General features: G+C 45.1%; 1 protein-coding gene across 3 annotated transcripts in view; it reads right to left on the bottom strand.

Moving 5' to 3' along the window:
* TTC28 (tetratricopeptide repeat domain 28) overlaps positions 1 to 26366 on the bottom strand; it is a 120367-nt gene that overhangs the window by 73719 nt on the left and 20282 nt on the right. The window contains exon 1 of one of the 3 annotated variants that reach the window (XM_072350896.1): positions 13880 to 14120. The exons of the other annotated variants lie outside the window; for them this stretch is intronic. Within the exon in view, the coding sequence (XP_072206997.1) occupies positions 13880 to 13906 (27 nt within the window). The 5' untranslated portion in view covers positions 13907 to 14120. Of the gene's footprint in view, positions 1 to 13879; positions 14121 to 26366 lie in introns of those variants that run through there. 3 annotated transcript variants of the gene reach the window in all.

Raw genomic sequence — 26366 nt, 5'->3', positions numbered from 1 at the left:
TTTTCTAGAATCATGGATTCACAGCTGAGTTTGGAGGGGAGCTTACAGACCCCCCAGCCCCATCCCTGCCATGTGCTGGCTGCCCCCCAGCTCGGGCTGCCCAGGGCCCATCCATGGCCTTGGGGACCTCCAGGGATGGGGTACCAACAGCTCTGGGCAGCACTGCCAGGGCCTCACTGCCCTCTGAGTGAAGAATTGCCTCCTCACATCCAACCTCAATCTCCCCTCCTTTACTTTAAAGCCCCCCCCATGTCCTGTCACTATCAGACCATGTTAAAAATCACTCCCCTCCTACTTGTAAGCACCCTGCAAGTACTGGGAGCAGCAGTGAGCTCTCCCCAGACCCTTCTCTTTTCCAGGCTGAGCAGCCCAGCTCCCTCAGCCTTTCTGCCCAGGAGAGGTGCACCAAATAGACCAGTTTGGGGGTTTTTTTTTGTTTTTTTGTTTTTCCTGTTTATTTGTTTTGTTTTTAATTTCTCCCCCTACTGCCCCCGAGACAGAGGATCTGCAGACAACTCCCTTGTACAAATTAAGAACAAATTTGTGTTCCATATGCTACTTTCACACGTTTTTATTACAGCCACGCTGCAGATGCTCCAGCTTCTGCCTCTTCTCCTGACCTGCCACAGAACAGCAGGCAGGACATGCAGCTCCCAACTGCCCTGGCCAGTCCTGAACTTCACTGCCATCACCAAAAGGTTGTATCAGGCAGAGTGGAAATGAGAAGGAAGAATAATACCAGACAAAGTGCACAGCTAAACAGGATACAGGGAAAAGGAATGAAATTCATTAAGGAACAGAACCAGATGAAGTCATGGCTGCTTTTGTTTCTCTTTGGCACAAAAAAAAACCTGAGAACAGAACAAAGAAGCAGCATATAAGCCCTGATGGCTTCAAAGAGGTGGTCAGACACAAAAGCCTCGAGACCATTAACCAGCAGAAGTTGATCCTGATGCAGCAAACCTCAGGATAAGGGAAGATCTGGCAGAAACCTGCAGGTGTCTGGGGACACCACACACTGTCACTGGGCTACAAAGAGGGAGAGAAGGGCACGAGGCTCTCCTCATTTCAGTGCCAGGCTGCCCAATTGGAAAAGGTCAGCTGGACTCCTAGGACATGGAATGCTTTTTCCCCATGACTAATTTAAATGTACAATAACCAACAAACTGAGAGGCATCACAGCATGTTTCCAGGAAAGGCAAGCACGCTTTAATGGAATGAAGAGTTGAACAGCAAGGTATTTCTGCCACCCATCTCACAGGGAAGTGACCCAGGTCACAGAGATGCACAAAGCCTGCATCTGGTTCACTGACCTAATGAACGCACAGCTCCAAAAACATCTGTACCGGCCCTTTTGGCACAGAAAGCATCACTGAAGTGGAACATCCTGCAGGAGGACTAACAGTACATATTTGGTTACCATGAAACTACAGTCTGCAGGGAAGTCAGCATCACCGGAGCGCTGCTCATGGCTGTGTCCAAGCACTGCCTGTGGCAGTCAGCTCCCAGCATGCCACGTCGTGCTGGGTGTCTGGCAGCTTAACAAGTTCCCAGATCACACAGGAACACCAAAGCTGTGCTGGTACAAAACACATGAAAACACAAAGCCATCAGACAAAGGATTCCAGCTTTGCTCCGTATTCCTCCTCTGACTTAAGAGTTCTTCTAGCTGCGCTACATTAATCTCTCATTGATTGGAATGCCGTAAGTGCTGGCTCCATATCCTCTTAAACTACAGCAAAACCTGAACTCTCTCTCCTTCTCAATACCACAGGAAAGTGCCTTCATCATAACCCACGGGCTCTGTTTTACACAACTTCCCACTGTACGCAGAGGGATCACGCTGAGCCCCGACTCATCCCAAAATGACCCCAACCCCTCCAGTCACCCCTCACAGCTCCACCTCCTGCACACACCACCACTCCTGGGGCAGGACACTGATCTCCTGCCCTGGCACACTGCAAGTGAGAGCCAGGAGAAACCTGATGCAAAAGCCAGATGGTGGAAACATCTCACACTGCTGCATTTCAGTGATTAAAAGGGATGGAAGGAACAGGGAGCAAGCTTCTGTTGGGTCGCAGAGCAGTGCATCCATAAGCTGTATGCCCAGAAGGGCACAAACACTGCACTATGAGCGCAGAGAAGATAGAATTCTTCAAAGCAGGAATCGGAGCAGAGAAGTGCTGACAGAAGCAAAACAATCGGAATCACAGCAGCAGGAGCCGCCATCTCAGCACTGCTTTAATGGCCGCTGGTGATGCGTCTCCATGGCAGCCAAGACTGCAATGAAACTGCTGCCTGAGAAATTATGGGTCTGATGATGGCAGGGCCGGGAGACTAAACAACAAGCATTCCAGCTGCAGCAAGTCTGGCTCACTCCGCTTTGTGTCTAAATGAGAGACTGGAGATAAATAGAAATGAAAAGCTCTGTCGAATTCGGTCCATAACAAATCTTGTTACTGAGCCTCAGTGCCTCACACCACTCTGGTCAGCTGAGGACCCAGTGCAGAAAAGCCAACTGCAGGGCTGCAATCAGAAAACCCAGGGCAAGGACTTCTTAGCAGGTTCAGGTGGCTCTGGGACTAGTGGTTTGATGGTGGCTCTAAATGACCTTCCGCACAAGTCAACAGCTTCAGTGCTGCCTACAGGGAGCACGGACACCCCCCTGTCTTCCTTTGATAACAATCAAATCCAAAACCCAGATAACAACCAGGATAGAGCTTGACATTAAGACAATTACTGCTATGGCATGTTGTACAAATGGCAGAAGGCATTTCTGCTAACATTGGTTTGGAGGTATCTGCAAGATCTAGGGCCACTCATGCTACAGTGAAACAGAAGTCTGCACAAAGAGTGCAGATTAACATAGGTAACACAAGTATCTATTATGGAGTGAAGCCTAATTTTAGCTGTTTATTGGAACAAAAACATTAATCAGTCAATGTTAAGATGATTAATGCAATAAGATTAAAAATAGAAAATCCATTCACCTATTTAAGAAGTAAACGCTGTACCTGGCAGTTAATCAATCTTTTATGCCTCGAGTCATTAGATGCTTTAAGCAAACAGCAGACTAATTCTTGCTGCCAAAGGCTCTGCATGAAGACTACACCTGAACTGCAGCTGTCCTGCCACATCAGAAGCCATGTACCTCCTCCCTAAATAAGGGGGGAGTCCACAGACCATCACAGCAACAGAACGACCGCAACCACTGCGGTGAGCAGGACCTTGGAGGAAAATCTGAGCTATTAAGAGGCAACAAAATCAGGCAAAAAGCCACCAAAATTGGGCGAAAGAATAATAAATCAGCACTTGGAGCGGCAAATTCCACTTTGTGCATGTATTGTAACAACTATTCATGAAGTTTTAGTCACAAATCTAAATTCAATCAGCCCAATCTGTGTATATGCCTGCCATTCAGCTATCACACTTAACGATTTGCTGCATATTGTGATAATAATTGGAAAGAATGTTAATGATCCCCCAGGAGACGTGTCTTCTCCAGCGGACAGACACGCGGCCCATCTGCATCTTTCAGTCCAATCTTCCTCTGAAGCATTACTCGCATCAGCCAACCTACTACACAGAGCAACTCGCCGGGCTGCAGTAACTCTTAACATTCAGTGTTTATCATTTCCTGCTTTTAAAGCCACATACAGAACCAACCAGGAACTCTTAAGTACTTACTTTGAGACTTATCACAGATGGTTTTCCTAACAGCAGAACTGGAATAGGAAGAAATAATGCGAAAGCAAGCTAAAGAGCTGTCAGTCCTGACAAGGTAGCATCTGCAACCGATTCTGCAACCAACTTTTGAGAAGGACAGCCAAGCTTACTACAAAAAGAACCATGTAGAAGGCACAGCAGTTGCCAATGTTTCCATTGAGAAACAATGTTTCCAAGGAGAAAATAAGATGACAGGGGTCCAGCCTGCACGGGGGTCTCAAACTTAAGCACAGTTGCAACCAGCAAGTTACAGCCATGACAGCATCAAGATCTTGTCTCAGGTGAAACAGATCATATGAACCTTTGCTGCCAAGACTCTTGATCTGTAACAGGGGGTCCCCAAAAGCATTCCTCCTCTGCCAGTCCTTCTCCTGCGTCTTGAAGAAGAAACAGAAAAGCTAATTTCTAGTTATTAGACTGCAGCATTAGACTGTTCTATAAAGGAACTGTAAGGAAGACTGCCTTTTCAAGCAGGATTACCACGCCTTCCTTCTTTACTTAAGCATCATTTACTAGATCTCTGCTTACAAAAACTGCTTATTAGTCACCCGACTAATGAAGCACATGGCTGTCCCCAGCACCAGCTGGCTCCTCTACCACGTCAGTTTGATGCAGCTGCCATCATTAACTTCCCAGGGAGAGCTCTTCCACTTCGCTGGGGAGCAGATGACAATCTGGCCCAGTCACATTCGCTCCCTCAGTGCCCATCACAGCAGTGTCTGTCAGCCTTTCAGACTGGGTGTTTGCACTGATGGTTGGGAATACAGCTTTCCGTACCCAGCAAAGCACAGTCTGTTCCCTCAAACCACTGCACACTCCCGTGCTCAAGAACAACAAGCCTTCAGCACAGGGGACTTAGAGGAACAATGCTGTGGGCCACTAAGAGCCTCCTTACTAATGATCCCAGAGTGCTGGGATTGCAATGTAACCAAAGGAAGCACGTTGGAGCTCAGCAAAGCTGCCTCCAGCAATTTGTGGAACGCTTCTCTAAGCCATGATGCAATTAACCGCCAAGAAAGTGCTGAGGTAGGTGGAATTAGGAAGTTATAACAAATCAAGTACATAATCCTACACCATTTACATTTAAAACAGCCGAAGTGCTTGTAACTCAGAGTGCTGGAAAACGTTTACAGTTTTTATTTCAGAAGATGATGCCTATCCTCCAAGCAGGACAAATAAAACAACCCAGCTTCAGAGCCAAAGCAGAAACACCCTCAGAAGAGCATAGCTCCTCACCAGCTCACCACAGTCACATTCAGCACCACCCATACAACCACAATTACTCCAGCTCTTAATTAGCGGGTAGGAAATTTGCATCAATGTATCAGTATGGAGATCACTGGCTTCACAAAACACTCCCACATAAAAGCAACAGTGCAAGAGCTTCCTATCCTTGATGCAGTAACAAGTGAACTGGCAGACAAAGAAGAGTAACTTGTTGCTTTTTCAAACGAATTAAACCTTGTCTATTTCCTCAGCATCAGGTTGGAGTCTGATTGGCAGATGTATCAAACAGTAACTACCTTGGAAATGAACTGAGATCACCATTCAGACCCTTCTTGTCCCAGAGCCTCCATCCTCTGAACTGTCAGATTGTTTTCCTCCCCAAGCTCAGTCACTGCTCTGTAACAAAACGCGAGTGATCTCTTTTAAGCCTCTAAACTGTAGAGTTTTAATTACCATAAAACTCATGAGACTTCTGCTTTTTAAAGAGCAATGTCGAACAAGAAAACCTTCACTTTCTATTGATCCTGGATTTCTCTAAGAGTCTACTTATAAAAAAAAGCACACACATAAATACATAAAATCCAAAATAAAAATCTCAATTCTCTTCCTAAAAGACAGCGAAGGCAAAACAGGACAAGACCTTAAGCTTAAGCTGTTGTCAGAAACAGAACGTGATTTAACACTGATGTTCTCCAGCAGTGCTGGTATAACATCACTAGGGCATCGGGTACTGAAGACGATAGGAGTTTCTCCAGAAGCTCAAATGAGTTTTAGGTTGGGCTGCTGGGCTACAAAGCGCTCAGGGAACACTGCTGGTTAGTGAGGAAAACAACACGCAGGCCCCACAAAACGCTTTTAATTCCTGCCAGCTACACGCAACACGGAATTAAGGAAAACATATAAAAAAAAGACATCTGTATTTAAAAGAAACAACCAACAACCCACATCGTCACACAACCAGCTGCAGTAAGATGTGCGACACAGTGACCTAATGCTGAAAGATTTTGCTCATTCTAATAGCTGGTCTTAACAACATTCATTACAACAGAAAGAAGGCACGACAAGCAAGCACGAGGCTTCCTTCCCAACCACTGCAGGAGGGGTCACACTTTGTTTTTAACAATGGAAACATTCCAGTTTCAAAGTATCAGGTACTCATTCATAGTCAAAGCTGAAGCACAGCTGGGGCCTGTGCCTGTACAGCGATTTTCTCCCTCTAATGTGACTTTGATACTGAGATGTGTTAAATCTTAGATTTTATTGGCAGATGCTGACTGTATTTGCCTAACCTCTGAAGCTTGCTGATTGACAGTGTTAATGTATCTTTTTAATAGATGAAAAGGGAAATGACAACGTTTGGCTCACATTCAAGCACATTTCTTAATAAGTGCAAAATACCCTACAGCTCAATCTGCCTTTCATACAACCTGCAAAATCTATTCTTTATTGTGCTGCTAATAACTGCTGGCATACTGAAGGAAACAGGAGCTGGATGGGAATGCTTGGCTGCAGGAGCTGTTTCACTTCCTGAAAAGACATTTGCTTCCTTCCTGCAACGATCCGATCTCAGACATCCCAGACAGGAGTTCAATGTTACTTCCAAACCTTTTCTCAGCTCCTTCTACAACAAAGTCCAGCCCCAAACCTTCTGAAAGCAGCAGCTCTGCCAACATGGATCCCAGCATCAGGGGTTCTCTCCATGACTGTTGATGGATGCACAAGCGTTAATGTATTGTTGGGTACCACAGCCTAGAGTTCCCCTCTGCATAGGGTTCATAGCTGGGTATGTTTCTCTGAGGTATTGAGTACTCAGTGCAACATCGTTTTGTGCCATCGCTGAGGCTTTCATGGCTTTATTTATGACATAAGCAGAAGTGGTATCCCTTCAGGCACTGCCTAGAGGCAAAGCTATTGTTTGCAATTGACATTCGCATTCATGTGATGCTGGCAGTGCTGCCAGAAAGGGGACAGAGCTGGCTGCTCCTCTGCTCAGCGCTGCAGAAGCCACAGCTACAGTGCTGGGGCAGGTCTGGGCTCCCAGAACAACAGATGAACTACAGAGACCTGCAAAGGACCACAAAGAGGGATGGAAGCCTCTCTCCCACCAGGAAAGGCTGAAAGAGCTCGAACTCCTCAGTTTGGATGAGAGAAGGCTTGTGGGATCCCATCAACATCTATAAATATCTATAAACAAACAGAATTCCAGACATTTTTTTTTTGTTCTCCCATCTCCTTGGGTACTATCTTAAAGCCTCCCTAGGAGAATAAAAACCTCTCTGATAATACAATTTGTTACTGACGTCCAAAGGAAATTGGAGATAGCGAGGAATTTCCTGTAACACAATTCTTCAGTGATTCTTTTGAATAAATAGACCAAATTCAATAGAATTGACATTGAAATGTTGAGCATAATGACAAATCTCTTTTTTTCTATTTTCACAAATGTCAGCTACAATAGCAACCACATTATAGCAAGAGCTCTGTGCAGGCCCAGAAGCCAATGAGAGGGCATAGGAGTGTCTAATCTAATTCACTAACCGCTGGTTCCAACAGTGGGCATTTATTTTGCAAAGTAGTAAAAGAAAAGGCTGAATTTTAAAGGAAAACTGCTTTTCTCAACACAGAACTGTCTGCTATGAGAAGTCCTGGCTGGCCGAGCTCGGGACTCTGACCAACCAAAGCTCACTGGGATGATAACATGGCAACAATGGAAGCGGTATTTCCAACGTCTGTTACTTTTCAAAGTCCTGCCACTGTAACATCATTTAACAATAGCAGTACTCGGGGCTAAGAAATTCCCTGCTATGCCAGAACTCCTGGCTTTATAGTCTCTCAGTACTTCACAGGTGTAATTAGGAAACCAGAACTCCCACAGGCAGAAAGGTACCAGGGACATGCCAAGAATGCAGCAAGTCTGGGAGTGAGGATGCTATGGTACGTGCTTCAGATTTTGGCAGCCTGGCAGTGGGGTTTCACTATGCAGACACACCAGGTATGGGTCTCCATCTGAGGAAGTTCTAAGATTCACAACACAAAAATTCAGGAAAAAGCTCTCCAACCATAACAGATTAACATTTAAATGGAAAATGGGATGGTGCCAACTCCTAACAGTCTGCAAAGTCCTAATTAACATGAATAACACAGCTGGATATTTTATGTATCAGCCTCCTAAGTCCCTTCTTCCTGCCACTTAAGAGTAAAAATAGTAGAATGTTTTATGGAGGTTAGTTCATGGCTGGCTAGGTGCAATTCCGTTTTAAGAGAAGGCAGAACTGCCAGCTCCTTGCCGTCATCTCAATGGGAGGTGTGTGGCTATTCTGCACTACTAGTGTTTGCTGAAGGAAGTCACAAGACAGCAAGATGACCATAGAAACACAGATATTTGGAAGAATTAACGTTGTAATTGCCTTCCCTTCTGGTCCTGGGTTGCAAGGTACACAAGCTGATGTTCAGCTGATATTCGTCTCCTGGCAGGGTAGAAGCTGAGAGTAACTGAAGATAATGACAAGGTAAAAAAGAAAGAAAAATTGCTTAGCTTACCATGAGATCAGACTGCTGTTTTATTGCTCTGATGGCAGTTTAGTACACAATGTGTTTTGGCATGCTCTTCTATGAATACATAGCATCAGAATTAATTTGAGAAGGAGGCAGATTCCCACAGCCAGTTCCTCACAGTACTCGATTTTATTCAGGTCTTGTATCAGAGCTGTCAGAGAAGCCCCAGCACAGCTAGATTATCTCTAAGGACTGCTCACCCACCCTTACATCACAGAACCCAGTCTAAAGGACCTGCCCTCTCCAAGCAAGTTGCACACCCAGGGTGAAGCCAATACAGCTCTCCATCCAAGCAAGATCCAGGACGGCTACACTGAGCATTTCTGCACTAGATCTGCTCTTTTACAGAAGAGAAGCAAAGACCCTTCGCTGCCTGCATGGAGACAGCCCAAATCTATACTGGTCACTACTGCACCAAACACAAGTGGTTTCTGCATTGCTATCACTAGCTCTGTGGCTTATAGCAATGCAAGCAGCCGGTCTGGATACAACACTGCATCCCCAGGTACAGAGCCTTCCCTGAGTCCTTGGCAGCATCTCCAGGGCAGCTACAACCCCAGTACTGAACCCCAACCAGATTTAACTCAAGCCTTGATTCCTACGGCACTGTCGCAGCCCTACTTGCTTATGCCCAGCAGACTCAGGATCCTGCTTCAGACTCTTCTCTTTTAAAGGACACATCAGTATCTACCTGAAGGAGGAGCTGTGGTCACTTTGTGCTGTGCCTACAGCCAGAAGCGTGTTGCTTCTTAGAGATCAGAGTACAGCTAAAGATAGGCCCTGTTTCTGCACCTTAATGACTTCTCCCTCTAAAACAAACTACATTTTCACAGAAATTCAAATGGATGAGCAGGATTAAAAGGGTGATTTTAGACGTACCAGCAGGTTACCGGGACTACTGAGGGTAATGTAGGGAGACTGCATTAATCTCCTAAAAGGATTCAAATGCTGCATCTAGAGCAATTCCATTCCTTAACGGGAACAAATTAAGACAATTTCCCTTGCAGAAATTTCCATAATTACAAGTAATTATCTAGTACTCTGAAACTCTTCAGTGCAGCCCTTATAAAAGGGTGTTCCTACCAAATGCTCTATTTAGGAAATACAGGAGGAATTGTTTCATGGTGAATCGCTTGTTGTCATTGCACCCACTAACCCACAGTTCTGTTCTGTCAGAATACAGATCGATCTCTGATAATAAGAATAAATTGTTGATCTCCAATGACCTAAAATTACATTATGAAAACCTAAGAGATATAGACTTTTAGAAGAGCACACAGAAGAATAAACCACACTCACAAGCTGTATCAAAGGAAAATCAAGCTACAAGGCAGCGTTAGCCAACAGAATTATTTTAATGCTAAATAGCATTAGCAAAGGGCAGCATTTACCACTTTGAAAGCCTCCCAACGTTGATATATAGGTAGAAGCCAATGATCTGGATGATTCTAAAACACAAGCAGTAAAGATGACAAAAGGAAAGTGGATAGCAAAGGAGAAAGTGATGTTTTGTGAGGCTGTCTCCTCACAGCTTCATGCCTGTGCTGTTCTATTCACACTATGGGAAGTGCCTGCAGAACCAAACAGGCATCATGCCATTTGATTCCATCTATGAGACAAAGGCTTTTAAGGGAAGACAGAAATGCTATCCTATACTAAAAAAAAAACTCAAACAAACAGATAATCATACAACCATTAAGGTTGACAAAGGATCATCCAGCCCACCTACCACCAGCACTGCACATGACCCTTGGTGCCACATCTCCACAGCTCTTGAACACCTGCAGGAATGGCGACCCCATCACCTCCCAGGACAGCCAGTGCAGCACCCAAACACTCTTTAGGAGATTTCTCCTAATATTCAACCTGAAATGCCCTACAGTTACAAATCGAGCATCAAGTCCCATCATAAAGTGCAAGGAGTGAGGCAAAGCTGACCAGGACTGCACAGGTTTCTCTGCTGCGCTTGGCTATGCCTACATTAACAGAGACACTTTGCAAGCGGGTCCTAGCACTGACCGACTGTTTTCTACCCACTCCTCACTGCAGTATACAGGGTTAGGGTTCTCCCCAAGTTCTTCCATTGTACCTAATCAGAATCTCCAGTATATTAACTGTCATCCACTGCTTCTTAATTGTCTACAAGCCACATAGAAGAGGAGCCTGGTTCACTTTCCTCTACAGCCTCCTACAGCTCAGGTAAAGCTGAGAGCAGACCTTCCTGCCTCCTTCCTAACGCTTCTTTTCCTTCAAAACTGAAAGAAAAAAGGAAAAACATCCAGTCATTTTCACCTGGCACGAGCAGAATCCCTGAGCTACAAAGGCAAACCCATGAAGACCAGAGCACTTGCTCCCTCAGTAAATCCTCATACGGCTGATGCCCATATTGCCTGCAACTCACTCATCTGCACAGAAAGGACCTTTGGGGTCAGCTCAGCTCATGCTCCTCTGCAGAAATTATTGTGTCTTACAAGCATTTCTCAGTCCTTTTCTTCTGTTTTACAGAGTAACTCTCATTCCACCACACAGCACAGTGGGAAGAGGTTATTGCTGCACAACAATTGATGGGGAATCAGCTCAGTCAGTTCCTCTTGGAAAAGAATTCCACAACCTGTGACAGTTTACAAGCGATACGATACAGACTGCATTCAGTGTGTTTTCCCAGCAGTGCCTCTACAAGATACACCACGCAGACACAAATACTGACAAGAATAAGGCTGCAAAAGAAATTCTGCTGTTTCTAGAGAAGCAAACAGAGATTGTCTCATAGAAAACTCTGAGCCACACGGGGAGTAAAGAGCTCCTCCCCATCAGGCAAAGGTGGATGTGCATGGCCAGGCTAAGGCAGGCAGTGGACAGACAGAGCCACTTGTGGTGTGCAAGGGCAGCCTAAAAGGAAAGCTCAAAAATGAAGTGTGAGCTTTTGGATCCTATCAACATACTGTTTAAAAGGGTCAGTGACCAAAAACACAGTATGCTGGTGCATTCTTAGGCATGTATTTAAAATCCCAGTGTAGCTCTCAAATTATATGATACTACAGATCCAAGGTGGAAGCAAATAACACAGATCTGTAACAAAGGGGTAGGCTGTTGATCACTATGCTGCTATTGACAATGTATTGGCTTGTTCACAAAGCTCACAGCTGAAGTGGTCAGTCAGTGATTTCAGCTTTGTCCCATTCAGTCATAACTGAGCTGCAAACGATTTCTGCAAAGCCCAGTGGATGGGGTGGGCAGAGGCCAGCCCTGGGGACAGCACCCTGCAGTGAGTGCTGAGCACGGCCCTGCACTGCATGGGGAGCAGAGGACACAGCACTGCAGGGCAGCACACGGCACCCTCACCTGTCAGCTGAAGGCACCAGCACGGCCTATGCACCACAGCTGACAGCTGCCTATGGATACCACCAAACAAAGGAGTTCAGCTTTACCCAGGATGAGTAAATTGCACACAACCCCAATGAAGCACGTTTTAATGACTGTAAACACAAAAACTCTTCAATGAACAAAGCACCTTAAACACTTCATGGAAAAAGAAAGAAAGAAAAACAATGGGGGGAAAGCAAAAGAACGTGAGTGTTCATCTAATAAATCAAAGTCCTGGTTCAGTACAGCAGCACACACAGCTTGTACACTGACAACTCCTGTTTGGATACTCCAGCAGGAGAAAAAGAGCCTCCTGAAGTCACTCGGCAGAAGGGACCAGCAGCCATACAATACCATACATACATGACCAAGGGCTGCAGGAACACCAGCTCCCAAACCTGCTTTCTCATTTTGTGACAACGGCATTGATCTCCCTATTAACAAATGGAACAGCAGGGCTGTTGCTGAGTGGTTTGCGTGAGTCATTTTCCTGAAACTGCTCCGTACAGCACATGACTGCAGCACTACAAAGGCCGGGCCAGCAGAAACCCCGGCTGCGCTCACGTGAGCCTGTTGGCAGCAGTGACAAGAACTCCATCTCTGCTGAGATTTTATTGGTACAGCACTGCGCCTGAAAACAGAACCTATTCCAACATGAACAAAGTTTCCGTCACATTGCAGCGGGAGAAGGAATTATTTTGCTCTCAGACTAATAAGATGCTCCGTAGCTGAGACGGATCTGAGCTATCAGCTGAGAACTCCGCACGATCAAACAGGGCTGCCCCAAATCCAATTCATGTGGACACCAACAACGTGGAAGAAAAAAAGTCCCATCTGACACAGTGACTTCAGCACTCAGTGAGCCAACGCTGCAGAGTGAATCCTGACACCCGAAACGGAATCTTCCAGAGTCGAGGAGCCCAGCCAGCAGCCAAGACAAATACTGCAGCGGTTCAGCCGATACTGCTGTAACTATGGCCTGGGGGGGTTTCCATAGCCATAACCACAGAGCGAGTGCACATTCAGTTGAAAACAGTAAAAACAGACACATAAAAATCTATAGCTTGTGGACATCTTAAAACTAATTTGAAGGAAGATACAGAGAAGCTCCGAAATAGCACTGGAGCCCCAGCGGAGCTCACCCTTAATCTATTTATCCTGCTGAAGACACAATGACTCGCAACAAGAACTCCTCTCTCTCGCTACAAGAAACTGTCTGCTAGAAACAAACCAAAGAACAAAGCTTCAGGGCAGCGGGATGGAGGTGAGGCACTGCGACGCGGGGCGGCTCTGCTCAGGATGCACCACAGCACCGCTACTTCCAGTGCCCAGCACTAACACCAGAGATGCTCTCATGCATTTCACATATGATTTCTATTTTCTTCCCTGATGTAAAACACAGTATCACACGTCGTGCTTCAAAGAAAGAAGGAATCCTGCTGGTTCGAGCAGGTTTTTTCAAGAGGAAAAAAAGAAAAACAACAAAAAAAAAAAACATAGAAAATATTTAATAGCACACAGCTGCCAGGAGCAGGGGTCAGAGCTGAGGAGGGGCGGCAGCGCACATTCACTTCGCTAGGTTTTCCCTTAAAAGAATGTCAATAAAAAGCGGTGCCAAGTGCGCCTGAAAGCCACTCCGCACCGAGTCCGGGAGCCGCCGATCGGCCGCAGCGCATTGCAAACGCAGCGCGCCGACAGCGAGACCCTCCGCACGGCGCCCGTCGCGGTGTGCCACGGCCGCTGACCGAGCCCTACGAACTCTGCTCCAAAAAAGCAGCCATATTAGGAAACAGCCCGAAAAGGAGATTTACGGCCCCGCAGTCCCAGCTCCGCTGGCACGAGGCGGTGCGGGGAGCGGGGGCAGCCCGGGGCGGGGCCGGCGGGACAGAAGCGGCGCGGGCGGACGGGGCAGCGCCGCGGGGAAAAGAGCGGATGGGACGGGGGAAGGAAAGGGAAGGGCCGGGGGTTCGCGGCGGGGCTCCGTCCCCGGAGCCGCCTCGCCACTCACCTTCTTCCGGGGCTGCCATTTCATCATATTTGTAGAGCAGGGACAGGGAGCATCAAGGTCGCGCTCGGGTGCCGGCGACGAGCGCAGCGGGGCCGCAGCCCCCGCTCATGCTGCCCGGCCCCGCCGCCAGGCCCGCGGGAGAGCAGCCGCCCGCGCCGCGCGGGCCATAGGAGCGGGCCCAGCCCCGCCGGCACCGCTGACGCCCGCGGCCCCGCAGAGCCCGGGCGCGTCGCGCGGCCGCCCAGCGCTGCGCCGCGTGTGGGGCGAGAGCCCGGCCCGGCCCGGCGCCGCCCACCGCTCCGCCGCGCACACGGAGGCGGCCCCGCGCGCACCGCCCCCGGCCCCGAGCCCCGCCCCGGCCCCGCAGGAACGCGGCAGGCGGCGCCCGAGCCTCGAGGCCCGCGGCCACGCACCGAGGCGGCACGGCGAGCTGCTAGGGCGGCACGGAACGGCTCACACAGCCGCTCATCCCATCCCGTACATTAGAGAGCTTAGCATCGGCAGCTCCGGGGAGCGCCGTAAACGGCGCAGGCGGTAACTGAGTAAAAGGGAGTAAGTGCCCAGAACCAGACAATGTCATCTGCCGTGATGCTGTCAGAAAAAAGCTTCATTTAATTCACGGGCAGATTGCAAAAAGGGCTGTTTTGACAGCGCCAACAGGAGGCTGGTGAGACTTCTGAGTACACATAATTACCAGGACAGAAAGCAGGAGCAGTGCCGGCACATCTGCCCCAGAAGGGACGGAGCATGTGGACTCCCAAGCTTAACTCGTACTCCGGCAATTGGCATTCCCATTATATTGAAACAATTTTCCCCCTTCCATTATAAAATAAATGTTGGCACTGTTTCCAAAGTCGCACAAAATACGCAGAATAAATGTTTCCTCCCCCCTCACCCCCAGCATCCCTGGTTCAAGACAGCGCCTGCACCCATAGAGCCTCATGTCACCACTTCCTATGTAGGACTATACCTCATTCACAGAGCTGACACTGTCAGAAACAGCACTACAAACTCCTTCTCGCCAACAATCCATACCTATGGATTAGCAGTTTTCCAAATATACAGCAGCAACGAATAACCACATTCGACCCCGTCTGATATTTAAGCCTAAGAGCATTCCACCTGGTTAGCACAAAGCCACTAAGCAAAACACCTCTGCACACCAGTACTGTCTTTTCTCCCCTTCCCTGGTATCTTCAGAACTGAGACCATTGATCTAACAGTCCAGTACACTGTACCAACACCTGTTCCTCTTTTAAGCTATTCAGCATCCTTAGAAGAATAAAGCTGTGTATAATTAAGTCATCTCCGTTATTAGATCTCATTCTTATAATTCAAAGATAAAAACAATGGGGGGGGGGAAAAAAGTGTCATTTTCAAATTAATATCGATACTACAAGTAGGAAGGAGTCCCACTGCAGACAGCTTGGTGAGCAGCCTGCACGGTATGCTAAAAGCACACAAGATTTCAATGTACTGTGTCAGTCTACAGCTCAGCAAGCAGCTCAATCAGACAGCATCCACCAGGTACATAAGGGGTTAGAGGAACAACTTCATCTGATATTTCCCACTCCCACCCTAGAGGTGCTTTGTGCTCAGTCTGCCATTGCTTTCTTTATATACGAGAGCAATATGTAAGAAGTTGAACTAAAGGGGCCGGTGCCAACCAGCATTATCACAGTTCACGTAGCAGAGGGTGAACAGCACAGGGCAAGAACACAATAGGCTAGGAAAGCAATTCCAGCTCCTACAAAGTTCAGTTTGAATCAGCTTTTCATATTCTGCTCCATCTACATTTGTTCCCGTTGCATTTTGCTACTGGCCTATAGCATTTGGCTCTGCTCTCCTGATAATAAAGATTGATTGTTGTATGCCACGCAGCAGTAGCGTGGATCATCTTCATTATTAGGTTACTAGGGTTTGTGTCTCAGCAGCTGACACTCTTCAAAAGACTGAAAATCGCTTTGGAAAATACTTTGTTTAGCCAAGCAGAAAAAGCTCTTTTCATAAGGCTATAATCCAGGCTGGAAAAAAGAAAGGACAGGGCTTTGAAATATAAGGATATGCTTATCTGGAAAATTCCACTGCTGACAGAAAGGAAGCTGAGAAAAATTAGTTGCTTAACACTAATTAGAGAGCAGTAGTATGATCTCATTTAAAGCAACGCAGAACTGAAATGAACTGAAGATAAGGAGAAAGCCTACGGCATTTGTAACCGGCAACACGATTCTCAAGGCTGGAGGGGCAATGGAGAGAAATGGAACTGCCACACCAGCTGGGGGCAGGAGCTGCCTGTCCCTAAATACAAGCCATTCATTAGCTCCATGAAGTGACCAGAAAGGTTAATACAACGTTAAGGATAATCTTGTGATACAAGATTGCTCCCAAGTGCTGATACCTGATCTAGAACCTGCAAGGAATGGACCAGTGCACAGATGCCTTGCATGCTGGTCACAGGGAACAAAAAGCATTTCTACCTTATTTGGGGCTTCTGCCCTAAGATTAGACTGCTCTCTTAATTAATAGTCTGAGTCCTGCGATACAACTCCATCCATTCCCTCTGCTGAGAAAGAAACAGTAATACACACCCTAAGCCACCCTGTGGGATTCATGACAAGAGCTCCACTCCATACCTCATGCTGCAAAGAAAGAGAACAGCATACTGCCATTTCATCATCTGTCCTTTCACAGCATAGCAGGAGGCTCTCTAGCATCTCAGCTATGAATTTAGGCATTCATGTATGCACAGCTATACATAATAGATAGAGATGTTGCAAGGAAACAGAGAGGGCCTTGATGCTGCACAGCCATGATTCAACTGCAACACCACTGTGTTGTCATCACTGCTTGGTCACACACCTGACACAAAGCACCATCCAACCTGCCACAGAGAACATAAGCACCATCCCAGGCAAACCCAGGACATGCAGTGTCTAAAACTTCAACAAAGGTGACACATACAGAAAACAAAAATGATTTACAGGTTTCCACATGAAGAACCAGGAAGAATTTCACCCTCAAATAGAGGGAGCCTAACATTAACAGAATAACCATTCTGCAGGAAGGACAAATAGCAACAAAACACAGAAAAAATAGTAATAACTCACGTGGTACGGCACTGTGATCTTCAAAAGCACAGCCTGGCATGAAGGGTTCAGTCACAAGAAGAGATTTTGTGGCCAGCGACTGTTTTCATCAAAAGAGATACTTTGCTCTTCCAGGAGGTTACTACGTAACTACTTTACAGGCACAACATAACACTTAGGTAAAATGCTTCTACAGCTCATTGGAAATACATCCCAAATTTTCACTGTCTTACCAAGGAAGATGGTTGCTTTCTAGCTGCTAATTGCGACTGTTACTGGCTTCAGCTGGGTCACTGTGTGATTACGAGCAGAAAAGAAAACATGTTTGGGACCTGCTTCTCATTAGGGCTCCCACTTCCCTCTTTCCATAGCAAGCACAACTACTGCTGCCATGGAGACAAGTGTAATTTGATCAAGATGTGGGTCAAAGTAATACAGAGGGTAAAAGATTTACCACAATAGATCCTCCTTGCTATGCGCCCTTCTCCAAATTTTCCCTTGCTGACTTCCATCACCATCTGCTGTCCCAAGTGAGAAATTCAAAGAGCGAAATGAAGCACTGGTAGCTATCTACTGCTTGCTTCACATCACAACAGTCAGGCACCTGATCCACCTGTCTCTGCAAGGACTGAGGTTACCACAATGTCCTGCAATCATCTGCAACACCTGTTGCGTTTAGAGAGCTTGGCACCTTCCAGCAGAAGGCTCAGCCTCCTGCTCCTTCTCAAGGAGATTTGTGCAGATTCCAAAAGAATGCAGCTTGAGTTTGAAAAACTTTGCTTTATTTTACATGACATGTTATTTATTATTTACTAGTGGTAAAAGCGACTGTACAAGAAGCACTTCCCCAGTCTTCTGGAATAGCACTTCTAAAGATCCACAATGCTCCATAGCCAGGAAGGGACAACAGAAGGAGAGTACTACTATCTGGGCATACTCAAAAGGTACTAATTGAAACTAGGGAAGGATGGCCTTGTAAGTCCCAACACCTGGTAACTGGAGCAGATTCACACTGAGTCACTGCTATTATTCCCAGATGAGCAGTCAATATCGAAGTACATTTCATAACTGAAGATGCAGCATTCAGATTCTATCCAGGAAGCCCAGACTGCACCATCGTCCTTAAAACTGAGATTCCTGTGTACCTCTTGCTGACTTCAGTTTGTTGTTTCCCTGACACCTCTATGACCCAGAGACACTTCTGGCTGTACGCTGTGCGGACTGTAAGGGGCTCTGAGTACAGAACACTAAAAACAAACACCTGAGAGAAGAAGGAGGCTGGTCACAAGAAGTCAAGGAAATGAGCTGTTTCTTTAGCACCACTGGTAAGCTGAACAAAAGGCTTCTCAAGTACAGCTTGTCCTCACACATGGGGCTTCTGCTCAGGTCTGCGTTACTGTTTCAGAGTGGACAAGGCAGGAGAAGATCTCCATAGCCAAAACTGTTAAAGTACCCTGACCGTTTGAAGCCCCCAGCTTTGTGAAATGTCCCTGCGGTCCAAGTTTAAATGGTTAAATAAAATATACATGTACATGTGTGTGAATATATTTACGTATGAGCTCAACTCACATTTTAGTTCTCACTCCTTCAGCCACAAACACAGAAGCTGCAGGACATATGGAAAGGAAGAGCACAGGGCAGCAGCACCAGGTACCAGTGCTGTGGTCCCTCCTGCCCTCACAACTCTCTGGTTGCCAGGCAACCCCAGCCACACGGGATGGGCCTTCTAGCCAGCAGCAGCTTCAACTGTTACCACTTATTGGAAAATATCTATTTAAGGATAAAAGCAGGCATGACTAAAGCAGAAAAGCCCGCTCTTCTGTAGTTACATGGATCGCTCTATGGGAACTCTGGAGGTTGCAGTTTGTCTGTATTTCATCTAAGCACCTGAAACATCTGCATTGAACTCTTCGGGCTCTGTCTGAGCAGGCTTTCATTAGTTACTCTGTACTGGGACTCCGCATCTTTATTGTTCCAGTCATTTTTCATCCATCTCACTACAAGAAGCTGCTCTTTATGCTTTAAACTCAAACTACAGTGGCTAGAAACATACTGCAATAAATGGCGTTTGCCTTGTTTTGCCTGCCTTTTTGCATTCAGCAGCTGCAAGACTGAACAAAACCCTTTTCAATTAAGATACCATCTTCCCACTCTCAAGCTCAGTTGCTCTGGCACCTACTGGGGGGATCCTGTGTCTGTGTAGAAACACCCAACAGCAAAGCAGATGGCTGTAGTAACTTTAGAGACACACCAGCACTGGGAAAGCATAGATCCACCAATAAAACAGAAGATCACAACAGCCATCCAACCCCTAACACTGTTCCAAATGTGAAAACTTCCAATTACAGTTTTAAATCAACACGTTTACACAGGCACTGCTCCCAGAGCTGCGTTCTACACACCTGAAAACGATGAGAAGAAATGGAAAAATGAAATTAAAGAAATGAGCTCAAGTGCCAGCATGTAATCCCAGAGACTGCGCAGTGCTCACACACCTTGAGAGAGAAGGGAAGGACCAAGGAAACTGAAGAAGAATGAGCCTGTGGGCCTCCATTGCTGGTGGGAAGAGTTTGCCATCAAGGGAAAGGGTGACAGAAGGCAGACAGAGCCCACCAGTTCCTTAAACAATCCATCTCATAACTATACATGTCAAATATCGTCTAATAACTGGTCAGTCACCTAAATGTACAAATGCAACACAAACTGCTTTGATTAATACCTTTTCTGGGGAAGTAACAGAGCTTTGCCACACTGCACACTGTGCTTGTCCTGCTTCTCGGACCACAGAACCTTACAGAAATGCAATGTTTAATTTAAAATTCTTTTTCATTTTCCTCTGAAAAGGCTACACAATAAAGCTATTGTATTGCAAAGGATCTGTTTTGTCAATTCCAAAATTCACTTCTTATGCAGTGGAAATGGCAATATGTTATAACACCTATTCTGCTCTGAGCCCTGAGATTTTCACAAAAAAATCCTGCAGCAGTCAGAAACAGCACTTACAGCTCTCTAAGGAGTCTTCTCCTATGATTTACAATGATAGACAGTTCTACTGCTGAACTTTTGTGTAAAATATGGAAGAGGAATTTCGTTTGTGTCTGTTCACATTTTCAGTTGGGAAATTCATGAATAAGAAATGTGACAATTCATCCATATTCAGTATCATCTTTTCACCAAGCCACAGTATGCTGGAGCTGTACAGCAGCCCTTTTCTCTGTTAACACCACCATGAGAAAGAAAGGAATAAACTTCTATACAATGACAAAGTGTCTGCAGATACGCAGCCAACAAGCTCTCAGAAAAAATTCAGATCTATCTTCAGAAGGATGATCAAAGGGCAGCTATTTCTTTAGGCTACCGTTAATGTGAAGAACAACTTCCACTGCCATGGCTGAGATAACCATTCTTAAAGCATGAAACAGTGACGTGCTGTAAAGCATCACTGGAACCACCACAGCAGGGACTGCACACTGAGGGTCTACATCTCAGATTTGTGCTGCTGGAGAAGCACATGCAGATAGAGCTTTAACTTATATTGCCCTCACTACTGGCACCACTGTCAGCCCGGATCTGTCCACAAGGAGCAAACAATGTGCAGATGTCAAATCCTATGGGTTGTGGTGCACTCCAATGCTCACGGGACCTGTTCTTTACAGGAGTGCTCCTATCAGATGAGTGGATGTATACAGCCCAGTGCACTTCACCACGTTGAGCCATAGGCATAGAAAAGCTCACTAAAATCAGAACTGGAATACTCAGTGAGCGGGGCAAGATGCAGTTGGTTTTGTTTCATAGTGGACAGGCCAGCACCCTCCTACATCACACATCTGTTCAGAACCTGACTTGAAACATTTCTCACCATAAGCTGTGAGAGCCCTGAAGAATAACTAGGTCAGCTAAAGGACAAAGACAACTCCAGCCTAAAAATGCCAATGAACATAGCTGGGTGACTTAACATCTGGTTTTTAAGCATCCAGCACTGCAGAGCACAAGACTTTGAGGGGCATCACAGTTTTTCTACTGTGGGGGGAAGAGTAGGAGCCAACCAGGTAGCAACTTCCATGCAAGCCTGGTAAGAGAAGTGTGAGGCAAGCTATTTGCAAGAAATAAAACTAAGAAAATAATCAAGCTGCATCTACGTAAGTGGTTAGTGATGTTAAAATATATAGAGAGAATACATTTTAAAGAAAAAAAAATATTTAAACCACTCATTTAACAGATTATATAAACAGAAGATTCCTCCACAATTGTTTCTGCAATCAGCCTCTTTTCTTACTAAATATTTATTTAGAGGAGGCTCTAAATAAATGTTTGATTTTGCTCCACAGCAAACCCAAAATTACAACTGCAGTCTTGAAGACTCACACTCGCTCATCTTTACTCCCTGTTTCTCTAGCACACATTTTGCACTTCTTTAAAAGTGAGATTACAAATGAGCATTCCTGAAATAGGAACTCACTGCACATGCATACAGCAGGCAAGCAAAACCAAGTCATTCCATATGCTTCCCAGAAACATCAGTGCTGAGATGTCTGAAACCCTCAGAACGAAGGCCCTTGTGGCCATGGCAGAACTCAAAGAGTCCAGGCCCCACAACCCATCTCATGCACACCCTCTGCTTTGACTATCAGCCAGAGCTGCTTAATGCCAACTAAAACGAAGTCACCCCCATGGCAACATCATACAAACAGACGAGCAACTCCATTCTACCAAGCAACTAGCAATTTTTCCACAGACACACACAGTTCCAAACCAGTGACCTGTGAGTCTAAATCTATATAATGCATTACCAATTTCCTCAGGTATTCAGCCAACCTGAAACTTTCCTTTTAATCTTTATGTTAAAACAAACCACAGAGTTTGTACCATGATAAATATAGTGCTCATTGTAATACAGATCAATGGTTGGATGTGGTCTTTTCAAATCATGGCACTACAAGTACAGCTTAGTCACTAGACTCGAAAGGATCGATAATTTCTTGTATTTGCTAAGTTTATGGGCTGAATTTTAAAGCAAGTCTGGACATCAAAAATCAATACATAAAAAACCCTGTGTATTTATCTATATATATAGTTTATGCTCTCAGGCTTCATAAAACTGGGCCTAACTAAGAAGAATTTTTTTGTTCTAAAAGCAGCACATCAGGGATGGGAAACATGGCCACATTTCCATCCAGTGTTAGATTTTAGCAAGCCCATTAAATGTTAAATTTCATACACAGCTTCCTTAGATTCTCATAATCACATCATTAGATAAAAGTAACTGTGTTAATGACTCACCATTCCAGGCTCATACAACTTCAGCATTAGCATGCAGATAAACTAAGGCTTTGTTTGCCACAAAGAACTGCTGAACAAAGTCATCATGAGATGTAAATGAATGGTTAGTTTTGAAAAATTGATTTCCTAGACATGTTAATTAGTACATCAGCATGTTAGCACCAAGAATTCTGCTAGTGCAAATGAACTGCACCTTTACATTCTATTGCAGAACCAACTGCAGAGCAAGTCGGGTACCAAAACAGAAGAATAAAAAGTAAACCCAGCTTGTGTATAATGCAACATGGCTGCAGAACAAACCATTTTAGTCTTTCACTATAAATCCCACCATGAAGAGGATGATAACAGCCATATTTTATTATTCTTGTAAGGCAGCTTCACGATTGCTCTCCTATTGCACTTTATGAGCGCTCTGACAGCAAGTTACTGATAACTGAGATGCAGCACAGAAAACACACTTAGAACTGAAAATGTAATAAGGGGATTATACATGGAGAAAAGACCATGGGAAGGAACTCGGACAGGCAAGAGCTCTGACAGCACTTACTGAATATGAAATTCTAAAGGACCAGATATGAGAAGGAATTACCTGACCAGTACAAGTAAATCCAAGAAAGGGAAAGAATGAACTAAAAGCTTCACTAGCTATTAAGGTCCAAGAAAGGTGGAGAAAACTCTACAGATCACAAATTCCAATTCCGCATGTGTTGTCTTGTGTGTGTGTTCTATATTAAGGCAAAAGAAAAAGATGAAGGATGAAAGACAAAAGAGAGAAGAAATTAGTTAGCTAATATTCCCTCTGTTCTACATGAGTGCACAGCTCACTTTCACAAACCACCTGGAATGCCATCCAGCCTTCCCTTTTGCAACCCAACTCTGGGAGTATCACCACCTACATAAAGTGCTGCCAATAAGCTCATACCTTATTATTAACCTTCCAATTAAAAAAACCCTTCTAATTCATTGTGCAGTTGTGAAACTGTATAAAGACTCAGGCCCAGTAAGCAAGACTTGAAATTCCCAAAACTAAATAAGTTTTATAATAAATTGTTCTAAATCACTGCAGTCTAAATAAAAATAGAAGTGCCCTGGCTGTTGAGCTGCTACAAGAACCACATCCCAGATTATACAAGTTGTTCCCTAAATCTGACAGCATGACTTACTAAACCAGACGTTTAATTAAATTGGTCCCAATCCTTCCAATGTAACAAGCAAAATGAGTCCCATCAGACTAGAGACATACCTCTGATAGATCTCTGTTCTATAGAATGAAGAACACAACAAACTATTTGTCTTGTGCATGAGAAAGAGGACACCTTCCTAATAACACTTGTTAAAGTTTATATGTTGGAGTCTGAAGTCTGGGAGTATGGCTGGGTCTGTCTGAGCACAGTGCTATTCCCAGGACCATGCTATTCCACTTTAAAGTTACAGAGATCACAATTTACCTCCTTAGTTACCATGACTTCTACTCAGAAAGTATGAAATGCAAATCTCCCAGCAAGATACAGATTCAATGTTCCTCTGAGGCAATGATCAGAGCACACCATAAGCAGGCCCTTCAGAAATAGCACAGTTCCACAGACTCCACAGTTGCAGTCTGCATGTGCAACTATTACAGGGTACCCGTTGTTTGTACTCTCATCGAAAATATCAGAAAGATTACATCACAGTCAGCTACTAGTGATCATTTTAGCCTGAAAAAGTCATCAGTAAACATCAAAAAATAACACAAATATACTAAAAAGAAAAAAATCTCCTAAGCTTGAAATGTACTCTGCTTGTCCCATTGGGATAAGAAGCTCCTGGTTATCTGTAGGCGTTCTCTTTCAGTGCCTTCCAGCAGCTTCCCTCCTCACTTTAATCTCTCAGAGCAAAGGGAAGGAGAAGGGAAATTTACCTCTATATACCAACAACCAGGTAACATGCTGTGATTTAGACAAAGAGTTGACCTCAGCATTTAGTGGAACATTTATTTTCACTCCACAGTACAGAAAAATGTAAAGCTACCTCTGCTCTTATTGCATGTGAAGTGCTGCTGGGTAAGAGACTCAGATACTCCCTGGAGGCACCTTAATCTGCAGCAAGATGAGTGCCATAGGAATACAGCAGCAGCCGCACCAGAAGCTGCTGTAACCATTCAGAACAGAGTAAAGAAAGGTAGAAACAGCAGTGAGTAGGTACCCTGATGCTCACCTGCTGCAAATCAACTCACAGCAGCAGATTCCAAATATGTTTTCTGGATAGAATGGGAGCTTCTCAGAGCCCATCTCCAAACTACAGAGAAATGCTGAATAAGGCCCTCTGCACAGACTGCTCCCAGCAGCAGAACCCAGAGCTCAGGAGGGAAAACTCAGCGGTGCGGCTGCACTTGGCAGGCGCTGCGGCTTCAACCAGGCTCTGTACAGGACATTCTTACTTCATCTCTTGGTATCTTTATAAAGATGGCTTTTCCATTTCTCAAAGTGCATTCCAGCACACACATCTGGCAGCGCACCGCAGTGTGAACAGCATTTACTAGCTCTCAGTGCATATGTTATGCATCCAATGACATCATGCACTCTTCAGTTTGCCAAGCTCAGCCTCTACTGTACAGACCACCAAAACAGAGCCCCAGAATCCCCATAGGGAAAATGGACTGGACTTTCCACCCCAAAGGTTTTCCCCTTGCAAAACCATCTTTAATGTCTTACCGGTTGCGGTGTTCTCTCCTACTCATACCCATTCTATCTCCCATCTACACTTTCTAATCATTTCTAACTTGAATTTATTATATCCTGCCTGTAAACATTTTCTCTTTGCAGAAGGCCATAATTTCTGTGAACGCAACATGCTTTTCCTTTTACTCACAGTGTGTTTTTAACTCTTCATCCACCTGAAGACTGGAAAATCTGCATTTTCCCCATAAAGCCATGGCTGATCCTCACTGCTATGGGTAACAGCAGGCAATGCAGTACAGATTCATCGTTCTCTGAAGGTTAGACTGATAGCTCCTTTTGCAGCAATACTCAGTACACTGCCTCAGAAGTGAGAGCCCACCTAAATGTATTTACCTCATAGAGCAAATAAGAAGAAAAATAGTTCTGTTCTCTGAAAATGTCTGTGTTTGCTCATACATAAATCCCTCAAACCCTTTTAAAGGAAAGGAGAAGACATTCCAACATCAGAGGCCCCCACAAGGCCAAGATATACATACATATCTGTGAAGTCAGGAGCCCTGAAGACAAGAACTGCTGCAGAGTGAGTTTGCCCATCTCGTTCATACCTCAGCTCTGACATCAAGATGCTTACAAATCAAAGCAAGCACAAAGCAGTATTTCCCAATGCACTCATCCAGACCCCAGCAACGAAATTTTTGAGACTTCCTAAAATGCATTTGGAAGATTATACATCGTGTTCCTTGATGGTCCTCTCATCTCTGAATTTAGCAAATTAACGGTGGAACCCAATTACGCCTACAGGCTTCTACAATATCCCGGGTTAGCAAGCATATCCCACCACATAATTCATGTGTATGGAAAAAACACTGTATTTATCACACAGGACATGAAAGGTAATCACTGCACTGATATTCAGTCACTACCTCAGTTATTTGTTTTATGTATGTTTTATTTTTAAGCTACAACATAGGTCAAGGTAAACAGTTCATCACAACCAGAAACAGAGAAGCAATAGGTAATTACTTTGCTAGGAGGAAGATATCAGCAGCACCTTAAGCAGGAAAATACCTGTTCTCCTACTTCACTTCCAGCAGCACTTCCGTTATGTTTGAAGACTTACCTGAACAACAACACATCCTCCAGACTCACAGTACAAGTCAGTATATCACCTACTGTGTAGAGAGTACACATATGAGTGTGTAGAAATTGCGTGCAATGTATTATTTGGGAGGTTTGTATTTTGCTGTCATAATCCATAAAATCAAGATCACTCAAAGGACTTGTAAACCCAGCATTCACCACTTGCATTCCTGTTTTATCTCAAATAATTTCTGCACACGTTAAAGATAAACAATACATGTATGGGTTCACACAGACACTTGCACACACACACACAAAAGAGAAACAAGAAAGAGGAAAAGCACATATCAAAAGACAATCAAAATCATAATGTCATTCCAT

Source organism: Excalfactoria chinensis, chromosome 16 (assembly GCF_039878825.1).
Source record: "Excalfactoria chinensis isolate bCotChi1 chromosome 16, bCotChi1.hap2, whole genome shotgun sequence".
Classification (NCBI taxonomy): Eukaryota; Metazoa; Chordata; class Aves; order Galliformes; family Phasianidae; genus Excalfactoria; species Excalfactoria chinensis.
This window is presented reverse-complemented; position numbering and strand designations above follow the sequence as displayed.